The 13715-nt window shown below is 41.0% G+C and overlaps 1 protein-coding gene across 17 annotated transcripts in view; it reads right to left on the bottom strand.

Annotated features, from left to right (window-relative positions):
* eya4 (EYA transcriptional coactivator and phosphatase 4) overlaps nucleotides 1-13715 on the bottom strand; it is a 396477-nt gene that overhangs the window by 35831 nt on the left and 346931 nt on the right. For all 17 annotated transcript variants that reach the window (XM_078399767.1, XM_078399768.1, XM_078399769.1 and 14 more), the window contains one exon: nucleotides 7180-7269. In XM_078399767.1, coding sequence (XP_078255893.1) covers nucleotides 7180-7269 — 90 coding nt within the window. The remainder of the gene's footprint in view (nucleotides 1-7179; nucleotides 7270-13715) is intronic.

Raw genomic sequence — 13715 nt, 5'->3', positions numbered from 1 at the left:
TTGTAGGATAATTGGCTTTAGTAAGAATTGTAAATTTTCCCTAGTGTGTTAGTGTATGGGGATCATTGGTTGGCAAGGATTCAGTGGGCCAAAGGGCCTGTTTCCGTGTTGTATCTCTAAACTAAACTAAACTTTGACTCCACCACTCCCAGGTCTGGGTCCTGACTTGCAGATTACTCACCATCAAATGCCATTACCCCAAACCGTCAGTTCACACAAACCTTTGAACTTCTGATGAGCTGATTGATTAGCCTCTAATGCTCCAAGGCCTTGTTTGTCTGACATTCTGATATCATTCACCCAAACCCCAATATCCATTCCACAACTAACACCCTGGGACCCACTTCAATCCCTTTCCCATTCCTGGCCCTGATCCTCTGAAGGCAGTCCAGAGCTATCAGTACCCCACCTTCAAGCCCAGATCAGACCTCTAAGCATCGAGCCAGTCTACATCATGATCTCCTACACCTGGACTCCATCTCCAAGAGTGTATTTTAATTCATGTGCTCTGCAGCAGTAAAGGGAAAGGTATAACCACGATTCAGTGGCATCTGAGGCGTTGGAGCAAACCCATAATGGTGGACCAAAACTTTCAGGAAATTCTAAAAATGATGAATATAAGATCCTAGCATCATAGACATTTACAGCAGTAAGAGGCCATTCAGCCCATCATGTCCATTCTAGAAACATAGAAAATAGGTGCAGGAGTAGGCCATTCAACCCTTTGAGCCAGCACCGCCATTCAATATGATCATGGCTGATCATCCAACTCAGTATCCCGTACCTGCCTTCTCTCCATACCCCCTGATCCCTTTAGCCACAAGGGCCACATCTAACTCCCTCTTAAATATAGCCAATGAACTGGCCTCAACTACCTTCTGTGGCAGAGAATTCCAAAGATTCACCACTCTGTGTGAAAAAAAACGTTCTCATCTCGGTCCTAAAAGAGTTCCCCCTTATCCTTAAACTGTGACCCCTTGTTCTGGACTTCCCCAACATCGGGAACAATCTTCCTGCATCTAGCCTGTCCAACCCCTTAAGAATTTTGTAAGTTTCTATAAGATTCCCCCTCAATCTTCTAAATTCCAGCGAGAATTCTGGACAAGAATAGATTATCAGTTACTTCCATGCACTATTATTGTTTGTTTTTATGTGGCTGTGTGTGTGCATATACTGTATATATATATATATATATATATATATATATATATTCAGACATACTGAACATTTTTGTTCTCATTTATTATATTGTTTATAGAGTACTATGCTTACATATTCTGTTGTGTTGCTGCAAGTAAGAATTTTGCAATTTCATTGTTCTATCTGGGACATATGACAATAAAACACTCTTGACTCTTGAACCAACTCTGCAGGTTATCCTGTCTTGACTCACCAGACAATGCAACCAGAAGATGGCAGAAGTGTTACATCTTTCACAACCATTGGATCAAGTGCATTTTAAATAAGTGGCAAAAATGATAGTTATTTTTTAACTCATAATTGTATTGTGGCAAGTAGAAGATAATCTATAATTGCTTAATGCACATGATATTGTTTATTATATAATTTTTATTACAAAGAAGGCAGTCAATAATATAGTTAACTTGCAGCCAGCTGGAATATGATTATGTTGTGCAAAATTGCACAATCTATTGCTGAATAGCACAGTTGATTGAAACTGATTAGGACATTAATAACTCCTTCTGATATCAGCCTGTACTCCCACAGCATTGCACTGTGCACTGAAATATTTCTTCTTGTGATCGCTGCAGAGGCATATGCAATCAGCATTATTCATTCAAAACACTTCAAGAAAATTAAACTACATGTCTGATCATGCCAGAAGCTTTCCAATACAGATTTTTTTTTCCTTCTTTGACCCATAGCATAGGATGGTTATATGCATGTGAATGCTATCTTGCAAGACCCAAGATGCATTTTCATTGTCCTTTTACATTACTGCTGTCTGTTCAAGGAACCTGATACTTTGGAATGTCAGAATATTTCCATCGGAGGCTGAACGGAAAACTTGAAAGTTTGAACGTTATGTTAATGATGGTTAGTTATCAGAAGCCTGTAACGAATGAGTGCCGGGGTCTAACGTTCTGAACCATGACTAATAAAGTTTCAGTGGTGTGGAACAGTGTACTGCTGTTTGCAAAATAAAAAGAGACCATCAACAAATCATTTTAATTTCGCAATCAAACTAAATGCCTGGTACTGCCTGACCTCAAACCCTGAGAGCTATATATCGTTCATATGGACCCAATAATTTACTACATATGAAACTGACCTCAGCACAGCTGAATCAATGAATGTCCTCCACATATACGTGAGTGGAGATCAGAGTAACATTCTTGTACCAATAGCCAAATATGATGAGGTTAAGCAAATATGGTCCCAAGTGTCAAGTAACTGAATGTTCAATATACAAGACTAATGTCTTACTTAATGTTTTTGGTTGAAAATTGCAAATAAAAATCATGGAGGAAAAATGAATAAACTGTTCTAAGTGCTGTAGCCTGAAGTGGAGTTATTGTGAACCTTATGATCAAGTATCATTTATGTGACACAACAAATATTAGCTCTTCACTATAACACTCACCACCACTGCTTACAGTATTTCTAACTCCCTCATTAATGTAGGAACCACATAAAAAACTATTGTATGCTTTTTGTATCCTTCCCAACTGACAGCCTTAAGGAGCAGTGATCTGGTGCAGTGAGTTGAAACACCGTGTAGCATATGTGTGAGAGTTGACAGAGGTGGGGGACGAGATTGATGGAGAGAGTTGGATTTCAGGTCATCGTGGGTACATGGAGACCCTGCTAATCCAGAGCACAGGGGAGCTCTGTAAGTGTGCCCTGGTTATTCTTAGTAGCAACTTATAAGTCATGTTGTTTTTGCAAGAGGCCTTTTTAATAAAAGTTTGCTGTACTACAGCTCAGTTTGGCAGTTTGCAATAACAAGGAGGGCCTGGCAATATCAAAATCTGCTTCACTGTCTGGATTATGCAAGTGTGCACTGGTGCACTGCTGGAGTTTTCTTTATAACAGGCTGTGAGGAAGCCAGAGATTGAGCCGAAAGCAGGCTGTTCTGTGCTTTATTTAGACTGACACGGTCGGCCAATGCAGAAGATTAGCAGTACAGAAAGCTAACGTGAACACGGGAGACCCCGCATTAAGATTGTTCGGGTCACAGAATCCTGCTCTTACTGAATGCACTTCTCAGAAATTTGAGATATGGGATAAAATTTGCTTTCACGAAAGTTAGGTACAAAAATAGAAAATAATTAAAAATAACTGTAGACCAGTGAGAGGCAAGTTCCAGTGGTCAGGGGGCAGGTTTAAGAAGCTCTGTTGCTTGCTGAGCAATTTCTAACATGAGATGTTTCTGGTGAGCACCTGTTGGATGTAATTTTCGAACGGATTTACGCACAACTTGGCCCAGTGGCGCAGCTCGGAGACCCAAGTTCAATCCTGAGTTTGGGTGCTGTCTGTGTGAAGTTTGCACGTTCTCCCTGGGTGACCACGTGGGTACTCTGGTTTCCTCCAAAGTCCCAAAGTCGTGTGTGTTTGTAGCCTCTGTAAATTGCCCCCTAGTTTGTAGGGAGAGGATGAGAAAGTCGGATAACATAGAACCAATGTGAACTAGTGTGATCTATGGTCAGTGTGGACTTAGTGGGCCAAAGGGCCTGTTTCTATGCTGAATCTTTAAACTAAATAAGAACTCCTTGACCGCCATCAATCCTGTAGCCAGAATTTTGCCACATTTCCTGAATTGGACAAAACCTCATTGTTGGGAACAGTGTGTAAAACATTGATCCATTCAACATTTTTAGTCTTATTTCTCTATTTCTCTATTTTCTTGCACTTTCTCTTAATGTTACTACATATGACAAAGAATGCAGAAAAGGCTATATTGAAACTTGCCCTGACAGCAATTGATTACAAGCAACTGCGCTTCTTGTACAGACTTAATGACTGCTTGCAAAGGTTGTCGTCAGTTGTTCTAAGTGATGAGGAGGGGAGGCAATCTTCTGAGCAGAAAACTACTTGCAGTTTTCCGGGGATTAGAAGGAGAACCTAGAAGTTGACGCGTTCTCTGCTGGAGTTGAAAAACTTGAGGTATGGTCTAATATTCATCTTTAATAAAGGATCATATGGTAGGATAAGCAGGTTTGTAAAATAATTAGGAGGGCATTCATTTCAGATAATCAAAACATTACTAAAGGAAACTTTTAAGATATCTTTATACAGTACATGGTTAAGGTCATATTTTTTCACTGTCATAATTACTGAAACAAATTCATGAATGAAAGTTGGATAAATGTATGAAAAGAGAGAGATTAAGGTGCATAAGAAAATAACTGCAGATGCTGGTACAAATCGATTTATTCACAAAATGCTGGAGTAACTCAGCAGGTCAGGCAGCATCTCGGGAGAGAAGGAATTCCTTCTCTCCCGAGATACTGCCTGACCTGCTGAGTTACTCCAGCATTTTGAGATTAAGGTGCATTGTGAGGAAGTAAAATGTGATTAGTTTCGGCAACACGACATAAACGTGTTGGTTTTGTTGATCTGCTCCTTCAACACATTTTCAAAATCTACCTCATTAAGTCTGATTTATCCAACCGCAGTATTTTTCTCGCTCAATCAGAAGGATGAGGGTTTTTAACGAGCACAAAACCTGAGTGATATTCTGGTTGTGCACTGGGGGTGTTATGGACTGTCAGAAGTGCTATTGTTCACAGATCAAACCATAGCCTCCTTGGCTAGACACAAGAATGTGGAAAGTCCCTTGGGATTGTTGGAATAGGGTATCTTTCCAGAACAATGCAGCCAACTTTTAGCCCTCAACCAACATCTCCACTTATTACTGACAATCTGGCTTCTGCATTCCCCTTTTAAACAACAGTGACTACACTTTAAAAGCATGTTGTTAGCCGTAGGCATTTTGGGATGTAAAAGGAAATGAGAAGGTGCTATACCCTTGCAGCTACTTTTTAATTCTCCAGGTGCTTCGGGTCAGGACCCTTCTTCAGGGGCTGAAGGCACTTTGTGTCCTTTTGTGTAAACCAGCATCTGCAGTTCCTTGTTTCTATAATAAAAGCCAGCTTGTTCCTCTTTGTGCTCTCCATAATGTTTGGGACAAAGACCCATCATTTATTTATTTGCCTCTGTACTCCACAATTTGAGATTTGTAATTAAAAAAAATCACCCCATCAACTATCCAATCGTTGGCATTCATTGCCACAGAAGGCTGTGGAGGCCAAGTCAATGGATGTTTTTAAGGCGGAGATTGACAAATTCTTGATTAGCCAGGGTGTCAGGGATTATGGGGAGAAGGCAGGAAAATAGGGTTGAGAGTGAAAGACAGATCTGCCATGATTGAATGGCGGAGTAGACTTGTTGGGCCAAATGGCCTAATTCTGCTCCTATCACGTATGAATATGAACTCATTGATACCATGGTGTTAATCCTCAAAGTACTTCTACTGCTCAGTCAGTCGTTGCATTGGATCAACTTAGGATCTATAGTTCCTGAACAACAGGGACTACAGAACCATTAGATACAGGAGGAATGAGAAAAGGGCAGATTGTTAATTTAAAATGCCTTTTGAAACAAGGCTGATTTTAATTGATATTGCAATTAACTAACATGACATTGCTGCAAACAACAAGGGCATATTTGTTCTGGTCTCAAAACTAGCAACTCCTCTGTTTATTGAATAATAATGACATAAATATGTGGCATCACATAATACTCAGGCATGTGCATTCATCTCTGGCATCTAATTTAACCTACTACAGCTGATGCTTAAATTTTCCATTCAATTTCATTCAATTCAATTAGCATCTGTGTGCTAGGATTACATTTAATTTGCTGAAAGGATTTCAGTACCATGGCTTGTCATTTGCTCTGTTTCCCTGCTCTCTTCCTTTGTAACAATGGCATTGACTAATTCCTAAAACTTTGTTAAAGCCCTTGATTGTTTACTCTCTCTGGTGCCAATGAGTTATTTAGGCGATTTATTTTACTGTTGTTCTATTCATTTAATTACAATCACCTATTCTTCTGCAGCCGTTCATTTCCATTGTTGCATAATGCATGGCAAATACATTATTTACTTGTGTACAGGGGAATACTCCGCAGAGTTAAGTGATGCTACTGACTAACATGAATAGTTAATAGCCATGTTCCCCCTCTGAGCCTCACTCAAACAGGATTGATGTGTAACTGATACCGGATTCTTCCAAGTCCAAAACATCCAGTGCAGAGCATACTGCCATCTTTAACCTAAAAAATATTACTCATTTTCTCCTTGGATTGTCTCAGATGGGCTCCTCGCAATTTGTTCTGTAGCCTGGGTGCAGATAGCATTCTTAAATCAGTCTTCGAGTTGTGACAGGACAGGAACGGGAACATGCGATGAGCTACTGAGAGAGTTAGATATAGCTCTTAGAGCTAACGGAATTAAGGGTTCTGGGGAGAAAGCAGGAACGGGGTAGTGATTTTGGATGATCAGCCATGATCACATTGAATGGCGGTGCTGGCTCGAAGGGCCGAATGGCCTCCTGCACCTATTGTCTATGTTTCTATGTTTTGTTGAGTTCCTGCCCTTCTTCTGTGAAGACTGAGTAAAGGTCTTGGCTGAGAACCGGCAAAAGGAATCCAACAAGCAGGCAAACTTGAGTGTCAGGCGAAGCTGGAACTTGAACTAATGGTCTGGCTGAACGTCAAAGGGTTAACTAAGTTACCTATAGGGCAAAAGCTTCGCAATCTATTTAATCTTTTTTTTCGAAATCACACATTCACTGACAATTTATTCTAAATCTGATATTCCAGCTCTCTGGTGAGAATGGAACACAGAGCCTTTCTGGTTTCCAAATGGAATGAAAGATTTGCTCCGAATTACTAAAGTTATTTACCATCTACAAAACAACATACATTTTAACGACAGTTGTGTCAATCAGTACAACATCACTTGAGAAAATGAGCAGAAAATGTACAATAGAAACAGATACAATTCACATCTGTCCTTGAATCGTTAAAAAAACAACTTTCATTAATCTCAGCAAAATATGAAAGTTGGCACGTTTGCAATAAAACTGAAAGATATATTTTGGAAACTTCTGACAACTAAAACAAATTCTGTAGTTGATAAAATGTTGGTACCTCTAGGTCATTGAAAAATAAATGTGTGTCGGCCAGATTGAAAATCATTTCTTCCATTCGCAGTCCAAGTGTAACAGCCATTGGTGGGTCCTGAAAAATAAACATTGCCATCAGAAACCGGTCTGCTTTGCAACTTTGAGGGATCGTTATATTGTATGGTCAGTTCATATAATTAACGAGTGCAGAAGAGACCTGAAACAGCACTGCAGTCTTTAACACATACATTTACTGGAATTGCTTCTTTCAAAACCATGTATGACATTCTTCATTAAAATAGAATGTGATAACAAAAGGAAAGTAATTCCTTTTATCAAGCAGTAAATTTATGTTAAAGGTGAGTCACATTATCTTGATTCAGAAATCAACTCCCAGGAACGCACTATTGGAACTATGCAACTCTTGTATCGTCAGAAGATAGACACAAAATGCTGGTGTAATTCCGAGGGTCAGACAGCGTCTCTGGAGAAAAGGAATAGGTGACGTTTCGGGTCGAGACCCTTCTTCAGACTGAGAGTCGGGGGAGAGGGAAACTAGAGGTCTGGAAAGGCACAAAGAACTTGCAACATCAGATTCTTTCAAAATATAGGTGGCAGATTTGCTAATGAGAATGTATTTACAATAGTACAAAGTTACCTGTGAGGCTTCCAGAGAAGCATTTAATGAACTGGAAACAGTAAAGCCCTCCAATGCTATTTACATACTTCAATACATTTCACACTGCTGGGCTCAAATTGAGATATAGACAATAGGCAATAGGTGCAGGAGGAGGCCATTCGGCCCTTCGAGCCAGCACCGCCATTCAATGTGATCATGGCTGATCATTCACAATCAGTACCCCGTTCCTGCCTTCTCCCCATACTCCCTGACTCCGCTATCCTCAAGAGCTCTATCTAGCTCTCTCTTGAGATATGAGGCAAACCAACAAAGCTTGAACCACTTTTGTCATTCTGCCAGTCCCTGCACTAGGTCATTTTATCAGTTCATTATAATTTCTCTCTGTTTTCAAGGGTCAGCAATTTAGATTGCTGTTTAGCTAGTTATCAGGCAACTGAACCATCCTATCGCCACCTAGAGAGCAGTCCTGGGCTACAAACTACCTCATTGGTGACGCTTGGACTATCTTTAATTGGACTTTACTGAACCTTATCTTGCATGAATGTTATTCCCTTTATCCTGTCTCTGTACAATGTGGGCAGCTTAATTGTAATTATGTATAGTCTTTTCGCTGACTGGATAGCAACCAACAAATATGCTTGCATGGTGTGTACATGTGACAATAAACTAAACTAAAATAAATGTGAAATTATGTATAGATTTTAGCTGTAACAGGTAAAAGAATAATTTTTCTGCACTTCTGTTGTAAGTCAGCCACCAAATTTTAAATATCTTGGTAAGACTTGCTTTGTATTTTCTGTTTCATGTTTGTTTCTGACATTGATATTCATCACTTTAACTGTTGAACTGCTTCCATGAGTGGAGGAAAATAACTGCAGATACTGGTACAAATCGAAGGTATCACAAAATGCTGGAGTAACTCAGCAGGTCAGGCAGCATCTCGGAGAGAGGGAATAGGTGTCGTTTCGGGTCGAGACCCTTCTTCAGACTGTAGAAGGGTCTCGACCCGAAACGTCACCCATTCCCTTTCATCTAGATGCAGCCTGACCTGCTGAGTTACTCCAGCATTTTGTGATACCTTCCATGAGTGGATATTGTTATACAGGCGACTGCCTGATATTGGTGATCGGATGACCTGTCAGGATGATGGAGATCATGTTCCCACTAACATCACCTTGCTGTTGATTGTCACCAAGCAGCATCTCTTAAGAATGTGACTTCTCTGGCTGCTGCAAGACTTACTTTAAAACCACCGACAGTCAGTGGGCTGCAGCTTTTCAATGGCAACACTTGAACCTCTCAGAAGCTCTTGGGCCATCTAATACACATGGCAGGTCATGACATGGGTGATTGGCTGATGCCTATAGGAAATATGGCATACTTTGGTGAATTTGATAATTGGTTTGGAATGTTTATTTTTAGTTTTTGCGTTGTGGCCCAAGTGGACGGCATGCTGTTCAACGACTGAGGGAAATTCAAGGGTAGACATTCATTAAATGGGAATTGGGGTTGTTTTACCAGCGTTACAGCTGGCTGGCTTTCTTTTCAATAGACAATAGGCAATAGGTGCAGGAGGAGGCCATTCAGCACTTCGAGCCAGCACCGCCATTCAATGTGATCATGGCTGATCATTCACAATCAGTACCCCATTCCCGCCTTCTTCCCATACCCCCTAACTCCGCTATCTTTAAGAGCTCTATCTAGCTCTCTCTTGAAAGCATCCAGAGAATTGGCCTCCACTGTCTTCTGAGGCAGAGAATTCCACAGATTTACAACTCCCTGACTGAAAAGGTTTTTCCTCATCTCCGTTCTAAATGGCCTACCCCTTATTCTTAAACTGTGGCCCCTGGTTCTGGACTCCCCCAACATTGGGAACATGTTTCCTGCCTCTAATGTGTCCAATCCCTTAATAATCTTATATGTTTCAATAAGATCCCCTCTCATCCTTCTAAATTCTAGAGTATGCAAGCCTAGTCGCTCCAGTCTTTCAACAACCTTTGCAGCCGACATGGGAAAAAATCCCTGTTTAGGTTCTTTCCTCATTCTTCCTTCCCTTCTGTCCATTGTTATTCACTTTGCACATCACCCTCTCAGTACTTTGCAACTCACCCTCTCCAGATTTTAATATATGATTTTAAAGATTTCTAGAGAGCACCAAGTGCTTGTAGAATCATAGCAACCGGTTATGAAAATCAATCTGTAATCAATTTGATTATAATTTCATGATCATAAATTCATGTTATAGGAGCAGAATTAGGCCATTTGGCCCATCATGTCTACTCCGGCATTCAATCATGGCTGATCTATATTTCTCTCTCAACCCCATTCTCCTGCCTTTAATTCTTTCATTATGATGGCTAGGAATTGGGTTAGTGAAGGGGAGTGGGGATGACAGACCTATTGCCTTACTGCACTGAACATGCGCTCAGCTGGAAAAGGTTAGAACAGTCATTTCCAAATGACAATGCTGATTTGAATCAGCATTGAGAGTCCCCACCTTCCAACCTGTCAGCTAAACCATTGATTTTCTCACCAACGTCATCACACACCACTCCCCCAAACCTCCCAATACTGACGGACTCCTGACTGCCGAACACAGCCTTCCCTCAACAATCCCTGTTAGCTGACCTTCGCCCCATACCGGCACGGTGGCGCAAGGGGTAGAGTTGCTGCCTTTCAGCGCCAGAATCCCAGGTTCGTGTCTGACTACGGGTGTCATCTGTATGGAGTTTGTACGTTCTCCCCGTGACCAAGTGGGTTTTCACCGAGTGCTCCGTTTTCCTCCCACATTCCGAAGACGTGCGGATTTGTAGGTTAATTTGGCTTCTGTAAAAATTGTAAATTGTCCCTAGTGTGTACGATAGTGCTGGTGTACGGAGATCGCTGGTCGGCGCGGACTCAGTGGGCCAAAGGGCTTGTTTCCCCGCTGTGTCTCTAAACTAAACTAAACTAAACTAAACCTCTTTCTCCCCTTGACCCTTATTGTTTGGTGATGATTGTGGGCTTCTCAATCTCTGGGTCTACCCCTGACCCCTGTGCCTCTCTCAGCCTCTATCCTCCCACCATAGCCCAGCCCAGGACCTGCCACACATGAAGCCAATTTAGTAAATTCACGGCAACCTGCACATAGAATGGTTGTTGGCCTCCTGTACATGATGGACAAACATGCCTCTACAGGTGCTGCCTGATGGTCAACCATCTAACTTCAATCAGCAAAAGTACTCGTCCATAACCAAGTTTCAAAGCAGAATGTTCAGCTTTGTGTCTCAGAAGAGTGGTCTAAACAGAAACATAGACAATAGGCGCAGGAGTAGGCCATTCGGCCCTTTGAGCTAGCACCGCCCTTCAATATGATCATGGCTGATCATCCAAAATCAGCATCCCGTTCCTGCTTTCTCCCCATATCCCTTGATTCCGTTAGCCCCAGGAGCTATATCTAACTCCCTCGCGAATACATCTGTATGTGTGAATGTAGCTGGTAGAGCTCCAGCCTCGTAGTGGCAGAGACCCCGGATCGATCCTGATCTCAGGTGCTGTATGTGTGGAACTTGCTCAATCTCCCTGTGACTACATTGGTTTTCTCTAGCTGCTCCGGTTTCCTCCCACATCCCAAAGACATGCGGACTTGTAGGTTATCTGGCGTCTGTAAATTGCCCATTGTGTGTAGGGTATGGATATGAAAGCGGGATAACATGGAACCAGTGCAAATGGGTGATTAACGGTTAGTGCGGACTCGAGACAATAAACACTTTATGTGATTATCCACTTGTGAGGAAGTGTGGATTTTAAAGGCATGATTTTGCCGTGGTTAAAAGTATTTCCATTAACACTCTAAAATATTATTGGAAATAATTTTGACCAAGGCTCATTTTTAAAAAAATCATATCATATATATACAGCGCGGAAATTTGTTTTGAAATTGAAATTGAAATTGAAAATTGAAAATTGAAAATTGAAAATTGAAATTTGTTTCAATCATTCTGTTAGCCTTCTGCACGCAGATATGTGTGTCAATACGTCTTTTGGCGTAGATGCATAGTAGAAAGACACTAAATGCTGGAGTAACAGCGGGACAGGCAGTATCCCTGGAGAGAAGGAATGGGTGACGTTTCGGGTCGAGACCATTTTTCAGACTGAAAGTCACGGGAAAGCATAGTAAAAATATCGAGAAAGTGAATTGGGTAAGTTAGGGTTACTCTGTGCAGCATAGTTTAATCAAGCGACGGTGGTCTTCTTTGACACCTGTCTTGTTCTGTCAAGAACCATTATTTAAGGGTTCAGCATTTTTAAAAATTCTGCAGACCAACTGGCATCAGCTGCAGAAACCATCATCAACTGCGGGTCATAATGGGTCAAATACCAACCCTCCTTATTTGTTGTTATGGTAACCAAACTAAAACAAAAATAGATTTACTACCATGACATATTTTGTCAGTCTGCAATGGACATTATAATTTGACATTCTTGTGGGTATCACACAATAAAATATTTACTTCAACCATTCCACTATACCCGAAAGTAATAATTGTAGGGAAAATTGTTTTGCTGTAAATTGTGCAAAAATCATGAGAACAAATCTATTGTTTTTTGCTATATTTACTTTGTGTAAAATTTAGAACTTTTTATAAAAGTCTATTTTTTATTAAATTTGAACCGAGGGGCAAATGACAAGTTATTTGGTTTTTAACAACGTATTTTAAATTCTATTTCTATGACTGCAACAATATTTTCTATTAAAATAAGGCTATGCATTCCACATTGTTGTAAAAGTGAAATACATGTGTTAATTATAGTTCTTCTTCACCCCTCTACTGGCAATTACACTTACTGTGCCTCAGTTCTATTTACATTTTGGCAAGTTGGCCAGTATTTTGACATTGTTTTTCACAGACTGTCTCATTCTCATTTAATGGCTCAGTAATTCTTCCTGTGTACATCTAGTAAAATATTCCAAAGTACTCTTGAAACTGTCACTTCATTGATAAAATATACCGCGTACACTACAGTCAATAGCCTTTATCCTCCCACCTATCCTATTACGGCTATCTTAGCCACAGTTCTCATTCTAACTTAATTCCTGAGGAGTGAACTGTGGATAGGAATAATTAAAAATTTATTGATGTCTGGACAACTGGAAGATTCATTGATACCTTTCGTTCCATGGTTGAGAAAACAGAGACCAAATTACCCCTGTTAGACATACCTAATACGCTGGTTTCCTTATCACTGTGACTTGACATTTAGATCCGTGCCGCATGTATTTAAAACAAACGCTTTGCACAGTAATAACTCAATTATACAGACCAGCATGCCAAATTTCTAGCTATATTTATGACCTTTGGTATTATCTGCAATTTCCTTTAACAGTTGGGAGTTTTTGGTGTACAACTGCTGTAGATAAACGATAAGATACGATAGGTCTTTATTCATCCGCGGAGGGAAACTGGTCTGCCGACAGTCCCAACCCACAACAAGGTACACGAAAACTTGAAATTGAAATTAAGTTAAAAGTGAAAACAAAAAGAAAAAGATAAAGTGACTGTTGTCTGGCTGCCGTGAGCACAGCGCCTTCATCGGAACAAACGAACGAACGAACAAACAAACGCAGACTTATCCCCTGGGCAGAGGATTCCAAACCAGAGTGCCCCCCCCTTCCCCACACTGGATCCCCCTTTGTTCTCCCACCGTCCCTCACGGCGGTCTCCCCACGCCGGTCTCCCCACGCCGGTCTCCCCACGCCGGTCTCCCCACGCCGGTCTCCCCACGCCGGGTCCCCATTGTCTTCCCCTCCCCCCCTCACGCTCATCGACCGCACAAAGCTCCAAACCCAACTATGACGAGGTGTTTAAACATGAAATGCTGAATGGTGGGATTCATTGATGCCCTTTCTAGATTATTACAACCTCTTTGGGTTATAATTG

Source organism: Rhinoraja longicauda, chromosome 5 (assembly GCF_053455715.1).
Source record: "Rhinoraja longicauda isolate Sanriku21f chromosome 5, sRhiLon1.1, whole genome shotgun sequence".
Classification (NCBI taxonomy): domain Eukaryota; kingdom Metazoa; phylum Chordata; class Chondrichthyes; order Rajiformes; family Arhynchobatidae; genus Rhinoraja; species Rhinoraja longicauda.
Note: the sequence above shows the minus strand (reverse complement) of the source record. Positions and strands in the feature narration are given on the sequence as shown.